Source organism: Haliotis rubra, unplaced genomic scaffold (genome assembly GCF_003918875.1).
Source record: "Haliotis rubra isolate DU_JTF1 unplaced genomic scaffold, ASM391887v1 Scf312, whole genome shotgun sequence".
NCBI lineage: Eukaryota > Metazoa > Mollusca > Gastropoda > Lepetellida > Haliotidae > Haliotis > Haliotis rubra.
The window spans coordinates 435,394-452,966 of NW_025766983.1; the positions used below are offsets into that span (position 1 = coordinate 435,394).

The window sequence follows — 17,573 nt, forward strand, 5'->3', positions numbered from 1 at the left end:
CTCCGTGGATGTTTCATACATCATTTATCGGTGATGTCATGCGAATGGTCACATCTATTGATTTTTAATTAATGCATTTCGTGGATAATATTTGCTCCGTTCCTGTACTTTAAAAATGGCGTTGTTCAGTGCTGCTGGAGAAGAGGAAGACTTCGATGAAGATGATTTCATGCTAGGAAATGAAGACGTGCAGGTTGATGAAAAGCCAAGGCTCCTTGGTCCTGTTGAAAAGGGTCCCACAAGTAATACGAATCGAGTAAGTGAAGTCAATGACAATATTCAGATATAGATTATGCCATTATCTTATTCGTCGTCAGCTGATAACACATCTTACGTCCTGATGCCTTATGCCTATGCTATATCAAGTCGTCGTAATTTCTTAATATCCAGATAATTTTCAACATCAGGAGTACGTAGGAAATCGCACTTACGGATATCGGCTTAACACAAACAAATTAATGCTTTTGATAGATATCATACATTTATAGCTGCACCAATTTCCAATCGTGAGCCTATAAACAAATAGGACAGAACGGTATTACCTAATAAGTGTATAAGAGCAATCCTCCCGGAAAGGGCGGCGGGCCTAATGATATAGGCTATAAACTCCCAATATTCGACACTGCAAGATTTTTGATACGCACAGACTTGGGCCACTTCCTAACAGTCGGTGTAAACAACCGCTAAGTGTCACGCATCGGCGATTTCTGGCAGAAAACGTGTTTATGGAAACCCGCGAGAATAGGAGACGCACCTTACTCCTTATTTTTCATATAGGAGTTCTGGAAAACTTAGTACATTAGAGTAATTGAATGAAATTTAATGGGGTATCAGTAAGTTTCCTGATGCTAGTTATGGCCACAAACCCTATTGAAAATCAAAAGTCAAAATGGCCATATCAAAAGCCACCATTTTTTATTATTTTTTTTAATACTCATAACATTTTCCATGTGCATTATGTGATATCAAGGTAAAACTGACAAAAAAGTTAGTTATATCAAAACTTGATGTTTATTACACATCAACAAATCATATTTTCAACAAATCAGATAAATGTAGTTTTTCTTCATGTACATGCACATTATTTGTTAATATAATAATATTTGATAGTCGAAAAATACTCAAGATAGATTATCCATTTATGTCCTCACTTGCCAAATATATAATTGTTGAATATTAATTTATATATTAAGAAGCATAATTTTGATGATTTTCCGGTTATAAGTTTAGCCCCCAAACATACCATTCTGCTTTTAATAACATTTACAAGTGGGAATCTACCAAACTCGCCATATACCTTAAAGTTAGGTGTACCTTTCCTGAGTGACACTAAATATTTGAGAAAGCAACATTTTCAAAGCAAGAAGTATTTTCAAAACCTCAGATCTCACATAAAGATGACCTAAAGAGTATAAGAACAATTACAACAAACACAGAGATTAACAATTAATTGATCAATTATGGCTTAATTAGTTAACGGGGCACTTCTGGATTCACAGCTTAGTTAAGGTGACACAATGTATGTAATCGCATGTTGATTAGTAGTTAACGAGCCAGTTAAAGGATAAGTGGTCATTTTTTTAATACCTATGCATCTTACCTTCATCTTCACTTGTGACTCCTGAAGTTTACCAGACTCTATGGGATGAGAGGTTAAGTCCATTCTCCCCTTTTCTTCTTGTTCACAATAAACATATAACCATTCTTCCACTACAAGAAGTAGGAAGAAATTTATTGTGCATTTGCCATAACTGAAGTTTTGGAAATGATGATGAAAACTGTCAGTTCCAACATTATTATAGCATGCAAGTTTATGTAAGAAATTGAATAACTCACTACAAATGAATTGTGTGAACTAAACTCACTCACTAACCCGCTGGTTCACATGTCAACCCGCTTGAACATGTTATCAAAACACTACCCAATGATCAAAGTGTTTTGAAGTAACATCTGAAAGTATTAATTAAGTAAACATTGCGAGAGTACTTAAACAGCTCAATGTATTGCATAAGAAAACATCTCAAAGTACAGGACAAAAAAAACATCTCAAAATTAAATAAGTAACAATCTCAAAGTATCAATTAAGAAAGCATTTCAAGAACAATACTCATTAATATGAAAGAAAATAATGTATGGCCATTTTGACTTTTTCTTTGGCCATTTTGACTTTTTTGGTATGGCAATTTTGACTAGGGGTTGTGGCCATTTTGACTTTTTTGTGTGGCCATTTTGACTAGGGTCAGTGTGGCCATTTTGTCGTGTTCCCGTTTCATATATGCACCACATCATTGCTAGGCTTGTGTATACAGGTCAATAAACAATAATACAATACTTTTCCAGATAAATACGTCTGTAAATGATGTTAAGACCGTACACCATTGTTGTGGATCTTATTTGCTACGTTTCCTAAATTATTTCCTATCATATTGTGCATAGTTTGTATCCGTACATACACCGATACGGCCTTTATCTGGAGCCCTGCATGTCTAAATTATATGACAAATTGCTATGTTGATAATTCACCTGGTGAATACCAAAAGTGAAACTTCTGAGGGTGCTAAAAAAATTGAGTATAACAGTGTGTGACAGTTTGTGTTTTAGTCATAACAGTAATGTGTTTGATGGCAGTGCTTGGTGTCTAATAACAGTCTACGATGAGATGGCTTCAAAACATGAAATATTAACACTAATTTGTTTTTAGTTTACTAACTTTTCTGTTATGTCTTCCTCGACCCAGTCTTCTGCAAAATAACAGCTATTTTAAGAATTCTTTTTTATTAAAATATATACAAGTCTCTATGCTATTCTTTTGTTTTTAAAATATGTGTATAAGCAATATGTCTGCCAGTAACAACCATGCAAATTTAGGATATTTGATCTTTAGCAAGTTTAAGGAAAATCATGGAGATCTTCAGACTGCTTCACTTTCTAGGTCATATAATCATGATAATGATAATGATCATTGTCTACTAAAATACCCTCTAGATGTATTAGCAGAATTTAGCTACTTACACTGTTAACTTATAAAGTAAAAAGAAACCGTCATAATTTTTGCAGTTCAGCCTAAAAGTAAAATGTTATGCAAGACTGCTCATCTAAGCTTACTGTTACCATTGTTACTCTCATGAGATAATATGTAAAGAATGATACAGTTATGACAATTGCAAGATGCTTCTAAAAAGTTGTATGCTTTTTCTGCCAACAATGAATGGCACAAGATATACTCTTAATGAAATATGCTACAAATTTCAGCTCAGCAAATATAACCATGCTTATGAAGTCACTGTTTTGTTGAAGTATTGATAATCTATAATCAGCATGATCAGTATTGTCATGTATCAGTGAAATGAATTCTTAACATAAAATCAGTAATGATTTGAGGAAAATGCTCCATCAAATTGATGAAATCCATTTTTTATCATGCCGATAAATTTTCAACATATCAACATATTTTTATATCCAGAGGCAAGTTCAAAATGGGTTTGGCATCCCACTTTCTTCACAAATGCCAAAGAAGGACATGCAGTCAAAGGACGACTTCCAAGCTGCAGCTATGAGGGGCCACGCTGATGTGGTGGAGCAGTGTCTACAACAGGGTTAGTGAATGCTGAATGGATATGAACAGAACATCAAATAATGTACTTCTATATTTGATTCCTTTGTACTCTCAAGTACACAGGTTACAATGGGTTCCCATCAGCCTGGTTGTTTGAGGCAACTAGTAGATCAGGTGACTTGTTTGACGGCATGCATTGTTGTACATATTATCACTCACTGGATTTTCTGATCCAGACTCGAGTATTTATAGGCAAGTGTCATATGGCTGAAATATTGCTGAATGCAACATAATGCTACAAATGTATTTGTGTATACATTTTGTAAGTCATACCTGTAAGACATTTTGAAATTATCACTGGAACCACAAAATATGTCCAGCTGAAACCAAGCATGAGTGTCATAGGGTTTCAGGACTTTCTTGGACATTTATAATAATGATAATGTCCTTAAGATTCTTTTGTTTTTTAGACATTGGTGCCATAAGGGCGTATCTCTGATGATAATACATTGTTAATTACACCTTAACGAAGTTTAGTTAGTTGACTTGTGATATGTAAATACAGGTCGAGTCATTGTGTACTTTGAAATTGTCTTCACAAAGGTATCTTGAAACAAGACCTGCTTGGTTTGATCTCTCCAATGGTTATATAAATACAATTAGGGATGTTGGTGCCCAGTCGTCTCAACTCACATAATCAGCTATGCAGAGTTGCATCCCTTGGAACTGCCAGAAACCTATGACTGCATGTTGGAACTGGAAAACTTTTTAAAGTGGCACTCTCACTCTTACAAATTCTGAAATACTCCAATACTATATCATGTATATATGGTGTTTTGTTTGTTTCACCTTATTGTCTTTTCTTTTGGTAATGTTTCAGGAATGAATGTTGATGAAATATTGAAATGTGGGTGGACCGCCCTCATGTATGCGGCCAACTCAGCAAATCCCAAACTTGTGAGATGTCTGCTGGACAAGGGAGCTAATCCAAACTTTGATAAAGGTAGGCTTTAGTCCCTGTCCCAATATCATAGTTATTTTATAGCTGGATTTTCAAGTAGTCTATGGAGACTGTCTTCATGACTCACAACATATTGTTTGAGAGTCATGAGCACAACTTGACAAGCCTTGTCTGTATTATAAGATCATGTTATTGACTTAATGGTGTAAATGAATTCGGTGTATGTAGGAACAAGTAGAAATGTAAACAAATGTCAGATATTATTATGTCTTGTTAAGAACTTTAGTAGTAGCCTTTTGATGATAATGGCACTGAATATAACAGATTACTTTTTGCTGTAATGAGATAAGTTATGTAATACATTACCCAGATAGCATTCGGACATTGTCCCAATGTTGGCAATGCTGGCAAAACCATTAAGCGAAGATCAACATCTGAATGCTACCTAGTTTCCATATCACTAATGAACAACATTCATGAACCTAGTTCTCATATAACAACCTAGATTTCTGATTGGCAACTTGCGTCCAGTGTGGTCTCCTTCAATCTTGTCAGGATCTGCTGGTTGTGGTGTCAATCTTTGGGTGATGTGATACCTGTATTTGTGCGATCTAGATTGTCTGGTCCAAACACAACTGTTTACAGTTGTCATCATATAGCAAGAACAGTGATGCATGAAGCAAAACATGAACTTAACAAGCAAACAATATTTTACATCAGATCAAATGATGTATATTTTCAGATTTCTACACTGTGTTAATGTCTGCCTGCTCATCTAACCGAGAGGTTAACGACTCCATCCTGGAGTGTGTGCAGGTTCTTGTTGAAGCAGGGGCTGATGTCAATGTCAGAGACAGGTATAGAGTTGTCTCCCTTCCTGAATTCACTCCCACCATTATACTCACATATTCTTAAAGACACAACAGAAAAAAAGAATGTTGTGTTCACATGATTGTTCATCTCATCATCTGGGGATCAATATCTTTGATGAACTTTTCCTTTTATTACTCTGTGTAATATTTTCACATGGAAGAATTGGGGATAAGTGTGGTCCCCAATATCTTACTATACAAGCCGACCGCCTCCGTGGTGTAGTGGTTAGAGCGTCCGCCCGGAGAGCGGAAGGTCACGGGTTCTATCCCCGACCGCGTCATACCAAAAGACGTTAAAATATGGTACTTGTTGGTCCCTGCCTGGCGCTGGGCATTTATGGGTACAACAAGGACTGGTTGGCTCGGAGTCAGTATAATGTGTCTGAGTGGGGTATTCATGCTTCACTGCGGCATGGTATCTCAGTGGGCTAGCACTATAAAACCAGCTTAAGTCTGGGCTAGTACAAGCAGCCGCACACACACACACACACACGCATGCACGTCATCATATGAGTGCGAAATATTCTCAAGCACGACGTTAAACCCAATTTCACCTCACCTCACCTTACTATACAAGCCATGAAAGTGGTTGCTTGCAACAGGAGTCACAAACCTGTGGGAGATAACTCTCTTATATTCTTGTGTGGTGAATAATTTACCATGTACTCTAGGTTAAGGCTCTGGGAGCATTGTGTTATGAGTGGAGATGAAGTAATGGAGTACACAATTGAATGCATTGCACATACGTAGACACCACATATTCAATAATACATCAGTACACATAACAACTGTCAAATGGCAGTGAAGGGGCTGCCCTGTGTTTGTGAAGACTTGCAAGTACATCTAGGCAATGTCCCTCATGGGTATCTACTGTGTCGTTTGTAGATACCACGTATCTCCGCTGATGTGTGCTGCTTCGGGAAGGTCACGTGACTGTCATGGATTACCTCATTGGTCAAGGGGCTGAGATGAACCGGCAGGACTCGCGGGGATTGACAGTAAGTGGTTTGAGGTTTTCTTTTGACCAGAGCACCAGTGGCCTAGTCCATAAAGTTGCCACAGTTTTCTGTGGAGAGGTAGGAGTCCTGGTTGGATTCCATTACGTTTCTAGGTTTGCCAGCACCAGACCTATGGTTTTAGGTACATGGTGAAGTCTCAGACCTGCATCACATCCTCCCACATTAAACTAAAGCGCTGTGATCTGACTGGAAAACTGTTCAGAGCTTTGTCAACCCAACTCCTGTGTTTTTCTGCTATCCAGGCCATGTCGTGGGCTGCTTCCAAGGGGCATCTGAAGGCTGTGAAGCTCCTGTTGGACAGGGGAGCTGACCTCAATCTCAAACACTCCGATGGTCAGAGGGCAGTGGACATTGCATTGAATGATGAGGTAATCAAGCCATAGAGAATTCATCCAATCGTTACTTGATAATTTTTTTGTCATAAAATTTGAAAATTCTGAGACTTGTTGAGTTTTGTTATATATTTGTTTAGTTTTATGTCTCACTCAGCAATATTCCAGCTATATGGTAGCTGTACATAAATAATTGAGTCTGAACCTGACAATCCAATGATCAACAACATAAACATTAATCTACGCAATTGGGATACAATGACATGTCAACCAAGTCAGCAAGTCTGACCAACTGATCCCATTAGTTGCATCTTAGGCAAGCATGGGTTACTGAAGACCAATTCTGACCTGGATCTTAACGGGTGTTTGATGAAATGAAAGATTCTATTTACTGTTTAAAGTCTTTGTTTGAACTTCTAGATTTTGTAAACAGATACATCTGGTATGTAGATTGTAAATAAAAAGTCCATGTGACAAGTGGCTGGGAGATTTGTGAAGGCCTTTGTGTTATGATAACCTATCTCTTGGTTTGTTATGTTTTTGGTGAATATTTTCATGTTACATAGCCAGGCAGCTGAATTGTTAAAACTGAAAACCAAACTGAGCAAAAGTAAATATCTTTAACTCACCTGACGTAGCTGAATGCAACTTCTATTCCAGACGGTCTGTTTGATACAAGGCAAGCCCTATGAAAGGCCAGTCCCGACGCCAGTTGTAATGAACGGGCACCCCATGTCAGGTGGAGAACCAGCTGTGGTACAGAAGCAGAGGGTGAAGCCGCCCCCACCCGAAGGAGACTTAATCCCTGTAGACAAGTAAGTCAATCTGATTTATTATAAATAATCATGTCGTTGTCATAGCAACTATGTCTTTGATGGATGGAAACCCTAGTGAAGCTGAAGCACCATCCAGATACTAGAATGTGTATGTGTTCAAGGATTTATCCAGACCTGCTCAGACCTGGTGATATTCAGCTCCAACTCTGCACCAGTTTTCAGTAAATTTTCCCAAATAGGATGTACATAGTTGATATTTCATGAAAATTGCTATAGCTAATTTGATAGTCCAGTGATTAGAGGACCAAAAAATGTGGAAGAGGCTTAATTTGTATTGAAATGTCTAATGTCTTTTGGTAGAACATGGCTGTCAACCAATGCAAAGACCTTAGATCAAAGATCTGCTCTTCTGGCACATGTTTTATCCAGTAGAACACTCAGACCATCCCATTTCACTTTCGTATGCAACAACTTCAACCTAAAATGTCTGTATGACCACAATGTTTCCAGTAATGTTTTACCACATTTCCTCAAGCATAGAAAATGCACCATTATTCTGTCTACTTTATATACCTGCATTACATATGGCACAGGGCTCCTACTAAAGAAGTCCTAAGTGGACAATGAAGATCTTGTAGCGTCTTCAGTACTCTTTGCCCAACATGACCTCTATGACACCTGTGACACCTGGTGTTGCAAGATACACCTTCTACATGTCATTATTGTCTCCCCATACTTCCCTTAGAACTGATTGGCCGCTGGGGTGGCCTACTGGTTAAAGTGTTCGCTCATCACGCCCAAGACCCGGGTTCAATTCCCCACATGGGTACAATGTGTCAAGCCCATTTTGTGTGTCCCCTGTCGTGATATTGCAGGAATATTGCTAAAAGCGGCGTAAAACTAAACTGACTCTCACTTAGGACTCATGGTACAGTGGGCAGGAAGACATCTGTCATGGAAGGGCCTTTGGGTAATGCTGGCTTGGTATATTAATGGACATGATATTATGAAATATTGAACCTCATTTCTACAAAAAGATATGTTTTATTTCATTGCTTTACATGTTGGTGAGTGTGCTACTGCAGTCGGCTGACCAACATCAGTGCCATATTACAATGTCAGCATTGACAAAACACTCCACAGATGTAGTTATTCACCTGTTGCCATGGTTACAGACCTGTTGATGAGCGGTATGGAGAGCTGGAAGTGTTCCTCTATGGCCTTGAGGTCGGACACCTCATTCCTCTCTTTAAGGATCAACATGTTGACTTTTTCAACTTTCTTCGCTTCAACGAACAAGATTTGATAAATGTGAGTAAATGTGATAATATTTTATGCAAAACTAACAGTCAGTAGATTCACAAGTGCTGGTTGGTGAGAAATAACTTGGTGTCAGGCCTGAATATTAGTGTCCAACATTTGTCCAAAGTTAGTACTGTGAACTACCAGATGTCTACTGGCTGGCAACATGTACCACGGTACACTTTATTCACAAGAATTTCAATGATGTCATGATACAGGTGACATGAACCTTTGCCAATAATAGATATTTTTGTTTGAAATGAAAGAAAAAGAGCTGGAATGTAAACACTAACATTACCATGTCATTCTACTGGGTACCCATTCACTGCTGGGTGAATAGTGGCAAGTTACAAAGTCATCAGTTGTCACTCATGTCCTATGTCTGCCTCCCTCCACAGATGGGGATCACACAAATAGGAGTACGCAAGAAGCTGCTGGATGCTATAGAGGTGGTCCACAAGAAGGAGTGGGACACTTCCAGCCTCATCTCTGTACAGTACAACAAACACATTGGGTGAGCATGACACAAACTGCACACTCAGTTTCGCTATCTAGCTAATCCCACGCACACAGTTGGAAAAAGAAACACCCTTTTGTTACAGAAATGTATCATAAGTTGGGACACACACCCCACATGCCTATTGCTGCAACCCTGTCTACATGCATGATTGTTGGTGCATTGAAAGATTGAAAGGGACCTCACTGTTCTTGAATTCACAAATAGTGTAATAACCTGGGAGGATTATATGCTTACACACAGTTATTTACACTTAAGTAGATTATAGCAACATGCCCGGAAAGAACATATTTTCACTTTCATAGAGGTAAAGCTGTCCTAGAAACTTTGTTACCATAAATGTCTCAAATGATCAATCCTCCCTTGTTGATGTAAACAGTCAGGGGCAGATAACTCTAAATTACACATTCTACTGCAAACAGCTGTTGAAACTTGGTCACAACAGCACTGTATATGTATTAATAGTGCTTGATGTATTTGATCCACTGGTGATTACTACAAACATTTTTACAACAGTTTCTACTGTCAGTTATATTATTTACGTATAGCAGTGCATAGAACATGAGTTCACATGGATGCAGGTTGTCTACCACAGTTCACTAATTTGCAATGTCATTTGTATCCTCTGTTCGGGGCTTGAATCCCAGATATGCCCTCACTGTTACCTACAGTGTGTCTACAGTGTTACCAGCTTTAAGGCATGCTAAGACAGGGCTCGATTTAGTGCTTTGTTACTTGCACTGGTGCAACCCAATATTATAAAATGCAACCTAGTTATTAGTCTAACTTTTTGAGTGAGTGGGTAAACTTCTGAATAAAACATCTAAATAATTCAATGCAATAAAAGCAGTGCAACAGGAATTTGGCTGGTGCAACTATGTTTTTATCTTAGGTTGCACCTGGTGCAAGTAAGTTAACATCGCTTAAATCGTAAGATATAACAGAATCACTGTTACCAACTTATCCCATGTGTGAGCCAGTGTGGTGTCGCTCAATAGTAAACACTGAGGAATACACTGAATGTTCAACTCTGGCAGTAAGGGGCCATTTGTGCAGAGTTGCTTCCCTTAATGTTGCCAGGAACCTATAATCATTGGTTTGAATCTCAGTATGGTGGGATAATGTTTGTATGTTGTCAGCACCTTAAAGGTGGTACATATCCTGTCCCTGCATCTCTTAGTCTTAGGCTTTCCACCTTTATCAAGCTGTCACACAGACACAAGGGAAATACAGGTCGAAGTGGTGTGAAACCACTCACTAACCCATTAACTCACTCACTCACTCTTGGATCTTGCATGGTTTCATTAATCTGAAACAGGGGGCAGTAGATACATTTACCACTTCTTAACCTGCAGAGTTCTCTCCCTTAGCTCTCCCCACTTGATGTGATAACTGTGTGTTCAGTTGTATGTATTCCTTTTGTGTAGAATTTCCAGTTTGTGTTCTTTGGAACCAGTATAAATATAATTCATTGATTGTTTCCCTGGGAAACAGGACAGATTCTATGGTTTGCCAGGACAGTACCGGTCTGTGGTTTTCCCCACTGTTGTAGGCTTGCATGACTCCATGCTTGTGTTTCTATCTGACAAAGTAATACAAGTACTGTGGTACAGGTGACACCTACAACCAGTATCTCAACATCCATACCTGTGGTAGCTTTGACAGTACCCCAATAGCATGGAAGGATGCTCACTCTATCAACCTCTGGTTTGTCTGATCCAAAGTTCATTATACATCCAGCAGATGCTGATTGCAACTACTGTAATCAATTCCATAGTAGACAGAAATATTTCTCATAACATCAGCAACATTAACATGTACACTTTCTGAAGTTAAGTACAGTATGTAGTACTGTTTGAAGGGTGGGGGAGGTGTACTATCCTGGATTCAAACCCACACTCTCAGAGTCAGGCACCTAATCCCCAACACGCAAAGCCAGCCATCTGACCCACTCAGCCACAGCCGCTTCCACAAAATGGAAGTCCTAGAAGTCAAGATATATACTTTCTTTATCCCTCTAACTAAACCAGTGTAAACTGACACGTCTCCAACAGCCAACGCTATGAATACACAATTATGCCCTTTAGAAAGTGGTTAAAAAAAACCCTGGAATCTGTACTTAATTAAGAAAGTGTAACCCCAAATATTATGTATCTTGCATTTGACCACCTTCTAAAAGGCATTGTGTGTTCATAGTTGCCTCTAAGTGGAATCAAGGGTGTGGAAATATAGGTTATTACGCAAGTGTGTTTTGGGATGGTTAATATTCTGCATTAGGAATATACATTGTATTTAGCCGATAGATGGATGTGATGCCATGTGAAAGTAGACACTAAAATTTGCATATGACCTCTCTAATTTGCAGCAATATCAGTATATGACCCAAATGGATACCAAAAATACCTGTTGGCTTTATCCTGCCTAGAACGCAATCCATTGTGTGATAATATTGAGTATTGTATGTAAACAGTCCCTTCAGCATGATTGGGAAATCCCCACACTTTTCACAGAGATAAGTTTGTTCATTACTTTCTTGTTTAGGACAATGGGGTTAGCCTTGTGGGTAATGCTTTCACTCGTCACTTCGAAGACCCTGGTTCGATTCCCCACATCAGTACATTTTGTGGAGTCTATTTCTGGTGTCTCCCGCCGTGATATTGCTGGAATATTGCTAAAGGCTGAATAAAACCAAACAGACACACACATTCTTTCTTGTTTAACACCACTCTATTCAAACTATATGGCAGCTGTCTGTAAATAATCAAGTCTGGTCCAGACAATGTACTATCAACAGCACGAGCATCGTTGGGATACGATGACATGTGTCAATGAAGTCAGCGAGCCTGACCACCTGATACCTTTAGTTGCATCTTACGACAAGCATGGATTACTGAAGGCCAATTCCTTCCCGGATTTTCAGGGGTCACTCAGATAAGGATACATTACCTGATGACATGCCACCTGTCCAAATTCATGTAGACAGTGGCAGTCCATGCTTGTTTTAAGAGGGCTATAAACAGGATTGAGTGATCAGACTTCTGACTTTGTTTTTAATCGTATACCATTTGGATAGATTGTTCCTCATGATATCAATCACTGGATGGGTGATCCCAACTCCACTATTTACAATCCACATCATATGGCTGGAACATTGCTTATAGTGTGTGGAACAGACATGTTAACAACCATGTGCATGTTTCAGCTGCCCAGATGCCATGGCTATGGTGGCCAACATCTCCAAGCACCTGCGTTACATCGGCAGCACAGTGGTATACGTGCGAGAACAGATCAGAGCCCACCCACAAATACTCAATGATGCCAGGGTAAGTTCCTTTATTGCTGCCTCAATGATACTACCTCAATGACGCTACCTCATTAATGCTGGTCCTATGTTGCTTCCCCAAAGATGCCTAGGCAAGCCCAATGTTGATGCCTCAATGATATACCTCAATGACGCTAGCTCAATAATGCTGGTCCTATGTTAAGGTAAGCCCAATGTTGATACTTCAATGATACCACCATAAAGCCTTCTATCTCAATTATGTTGCTATCTCAATGATGGTGGTGTGTGGTCCTGTGCATAGAGCTCAGGTCACAAATCAGTTGAAGTTAAGCCATGTTGGGCATGGAGAGTCCTTGGATGGGTGACCATGTTTGTCAGCTAGACTCCTGAGAGTTTCTTGGACTTCAGTCCTGCCCCACAATGAAGCACATGTGATACATGTGGTCTCACCTTAGGCAAGTGAGTTTGTTCAAATATGCCTCTGTTCACCCAGCAGAAAATGGGTACCCAGTGAGATAAGTCATGTGACTATTAACCTTCTAGCGGGTTATCCGGGGTAATAATGTGCTGTGGTGTGTTAGTGCTATGAGCAGTCACCTAGTGAATGGAGTGTAGCGCATTATAAATGCACTTATTATTGAGTTTTAGTGGGGTGTGCATGTAGTGTGTTATAAACTTCATGGTTAGGTAATTAGTCCATTCGACTGTCTTCATACTTCTACTCTATTAGAAATGTCTTTACCAAACAGGAAGTGATGTCATTAGAGCAGAAATCCATTTTGGTTGTCTATCATGTTATGTTAGAGGCAAAGCACTGTTACTAGTATGAGAGAGTTGTAGGAATGCATTTCACCAAACCAAAGGTAATAGTAACACTGAGTTGTGGTATCTAGTTCTGGAGCCAGCTAGGAAGCAGGGGTGGTTGGGTAGCCCAGAGGTTGAAGCGTTTGCTTGTCACACCAAGGTCCGGGTTCGATTCACCACATGGGTACAATGTGTGAAGCCCATTTCTGGTGTTCCCCGATGTGATATTGCTGGAATGTCGCTAAAAGACTCACACACTCACTCACTCTAGAAAAGACGATGGACATGCTACTTTTGTATTGAAAGTACTTGCAACTATTTTTCTAGTGGTTATGCAAATCTATAGAATAAGGACAGGCTCCAGTATTGTTTGAGTGGCATTATGTTTAGGTCGTATGTCTTCACAGATCCCGGGATCGGGTGGTCAGGCTTGCTGACTTGGTTGACACATGCCATCGGTTTCCAATTGCGCTGATCAATGCTCATGATGTTGATCACTGGATTGTCTGGTCCAGACTCAATTATTTACAGACCGCCGCCATATAGCTGGAGTATTGCTGAGTGTGGCATAAAGCTAAACTCACTCACTCGCTCTTCACGTATCCACATGTTCTGATGGATCTGCGGTGCGGTGGGGTAACCTAATGGTTAAAGTGTTCGCTCGTCACGCTGAAGAACAAGGTTCGATTCCCAACATGGGTACAATGTGTGAAGCCCATTTCTGGTGTCTCCCGCCATGTATTGCTGGAATATTGCTAAAAGCGGCGTAAAACCATACTCACTCACTCACTCTTCTGGATCTGTGTGGTAGTGTCTCAGCTTTGAACATATTTGCCATAGGAACTGACAGTTAAAAGCAGCAGGTACATGACTTTCAAAACGACTTTTGGAAATTCAAAACATCCCTCCATGTGTCACAACTTAGATACTTCATGCAATATTCTTGATAGTGATGTTCAATTAAACATTTGGAAATGCAAGATAGCTTTTGTATGTGTTACAGCTTTAAGGCTTTTAGCTGTACTCATGACAAGGTCTCTATATACAGAGTTGTGTGCTATCAAGATCATAGGGAAACTTGGACCCTTGCTCTAACTAATGAAACAGGTGCTTTCAAACCCGCTCCCAAATTAAACAGCTTTTTAAAGCCATTTGGTGAGTATTACAACCTCAACAGCTTCAGCAATATCTGTCTGAACAGGCTATGTGAGCAAGGTAAAATTCACTCATATGAGCCCATGTGCTTTCTGTCACGGCTGTGAGATGTTTTGCTATATATGGTTTCAGTGTGACATCGTAGATCCGCGACAGGCAAGACATTATCCTACCTGCAGTGTGTGATCTACCTGTGTTTTTTGTCAGGGTAAGGTCTGGGGGATGTTTTGCTTTCTGTAGCTTGTTAAACTGTGTGATAGACAGGTGCTTATTTCTGTGCTCTTTTTTCTCTCCAAGGATGGCACCGGGCCAAGGCAGCTTCACAAGCATACACAAGATGCCTCGAAAAATCTTGACGCCTTGGCAAAGGAAATTAGTCGATTACACAGTTGCCTAAATGTGGTATGAAGACAATTTATTATTCTTTTTAATGTCATTTGTCATATTGCCATTCCATATTGTTGTAGAATCACTCTCTACGAATCTGTAGGAGGCTGAAGTTTATGATATTTGATGTTTTTTTTGTAGTTCGAAGAATTATGTTTATTTTCATAACTGTAATGATTAAGTGTTAGATGCAAGGTGTTATCCTTAATTTGCTACATCCAGATAAGCAGGGTGTATTTCTAGACACCTATGACTATCATCAGTTGTTGATGAATCTTTGGTTTGAAAAATGAACTTTGTGTCGGAGATAAATAATGATCTTGTGATGCAGTTGGACTTGCAATGTAAGCACTGTTCTGAATATTTTGATATTATCATGAGGACTAGACTAGACATATCCATGTTTATTAACACAACGGGTTGAGTTTATGCAATAGTGCTGCGTCTGTCAGTCATCGTCCATAATCTATCGCTCATCGAACTGTGATGCGACTTTTGGAATTACTAAAATAATTTTGTTGTGAGTTCACATCCATACACAAATACAACTGTTATGTCATTCTTGTTAAACAAATGGCCATCAAATACATTAATATGAAAATACTGGGCATTAACTCTGGCATGGGTTAACTTTGGGAGTCTCATTGGTTGTATGGAAGTCAATTAAATAGATGACAGTTTTGTGGAGAGTTTGTAACACTTTGTGAGAACATATACGACCTAACATATACGAACATATTAGGTCAACGAATTTCTGCTTACCAGTACCTGAAGGTGACATTTCTGCACTTAAGGATGACCCTGACATAGTGTAGGTGATGGTGAGACACTTATAACTATACACCAGGAAGTTGTCTTCTTATTGTGTTATGGTTAATAATCTCCTGTCACAAAAGGCTTAAAAGTCCCCTTTGAACCAGCAAAATAGAACACAGACAAGTCTAAAATATTCAATAATATATTGAACAAACAATGAGCAAGCTACAATGAATGACAATAGAGATTTCTAGTACAACTGAGTCACAAATATTGGGTCATAAATATAAAATAATAACTCACCAGAGTCTTGACGTTTACAGTGAGAACAGATATACTGATTGAAGGTTGTTTACAATGACAGCAGTTGAATAGGCAAGCAGGGTCAGTCTTGAAATGTTGAGCAGCTCGATGATGGCAGACAGATGTGTATAACTCCAGTGATGTGACAAGTCCCATCGCACTACACAACAATCAGCCTTTATATAGCTCTTACACGGTTCTCGAGCATTCTAGCAAAGCTTGGCTCCATCATTATTCTCTCAGAACGTTACAGGATTTTCTCGAACATACGATCGGAAGGGAAGGCAACTCTGAAGTGCTATCAAAAAGGTGTACCGCTAAAAATACTATTACCATTGAACATATATGATGCGAGATGTGAGCCACAACCCACACTCAAAACTTTAAACATTGTGACCCATAATAACTATCACTTAAATAAAGTTTTAATAATGTCATATATATATTGTGTGATAAGAATACTAGTGTAGATGTTGCTGATGATTATCTTGCCTGTTACAGGAAATGAAAAGATTGAATCTGGATCCTCCAGATCTGGTACTTACTTCTTCCAAAGCCCGGTTAAAGTGCAGGTCACGTGTCATGCGGCTCCTGTCTGTATCAGTGGTGGCAACGATGGCAGCGGTTATGTGGTGGAAGCGGGACGTCGTGATGGAGCAGGCAACGTCACTGTTTATCAAGACATCAGAAATAGTGGAGAAAAACACATAGTCTTCATAGTGGTGTTTAATATGAGCTTTCATGAAGGTCTCTTGGTATATTCATTAAACTATTCTTGAAGGTCTATGGGTATAGTCTATAACCTATTCATAAAGGTCTGTGGGTATATTCATTAACCTATTCATGAAGATCTATGGGTATATTCATTAAACTATTGATGAAGGTCTATGGGAATATGCCTTTAACCTATTCATGAAGGTCTATGGGAATGTGCCTTTAACCTATTCATGAAGGTCTATGGGAATGTGCCTTTAACCTATTCATGAAGATCTATGGGTATATTCATTAAACTATTGATGAAGGTCTATGGGAATGTTCCTTTAACCTATTCATATGTGGGTATATTCCTGAAACATATTCATGAAAGTATGTGGATATATCCCTACAACCTATTCATGAAGGTCTATGGGAATGTTCCTTTAACCTATTCATATATGTGGGTATATTCTACAACCTATTCATGAAGATAGGTACATATTCATGAAGGTATGGGTATATCCCTATATCATGAAAGTATGTTGGTATATCCTACAACCTATTCATGAAGGTCATACCCTCACAACCTATTCATGAAAGTATGTTGGTATATCCCTACAACCTATTCATGAAGGTCTATAGGTATATCCCTACAACCTATTCATATAGGTATATTCATTAAACCTATTATGAATGAAGTCTATAGGTATATCCCTACAACCTAATGAAGGTCTATGGGTATATTCATTAAACTATTCATGAAGGTCTATGGGTATATCCCTACAACCTATTCATGAAGGTCTATGGGTATATCCCTACAACCTATTCATGAAGGTCTATAGGTATATCCCTAC

At 39.0% G+C, this 17,573-nt stretch overlaps 1 protein-coding gene across 1 annotated transcript; it reads left to right on the plus strand.

The window, feature by feature from the left end:
- Window positions 1-115: 115 nt before the first annotated feature.
- Window positions 116-16,999, plus strand: LOC124283280 (ankyrin repeat, SAM and basic leucine zipper domain-containing protein 1-like). Its single transcript, XM_046719309.1, is given in 13 exon segments — window positions 116-256; window positions 3,464-3,596; window positions 4,437-4,559; window positions 5,260-5,374; window positions 6,275-6,305; window positions 6,307-6,387; window positions 6,651-6,776; window positions 7,401-7,555; window positions 8,692-8,827; window positions 9,217-9,332; window positions 12,538-12,658; window positions 14,875-14,979; window positions 16,525-16,999. Coding segments are annotated over 13 exon segments (1,593 nt in total). The 3' UTR covers window positions 16,735-16,999.
- Window positions 17,000-17,573: the final 574 nt, after the last annotated feature.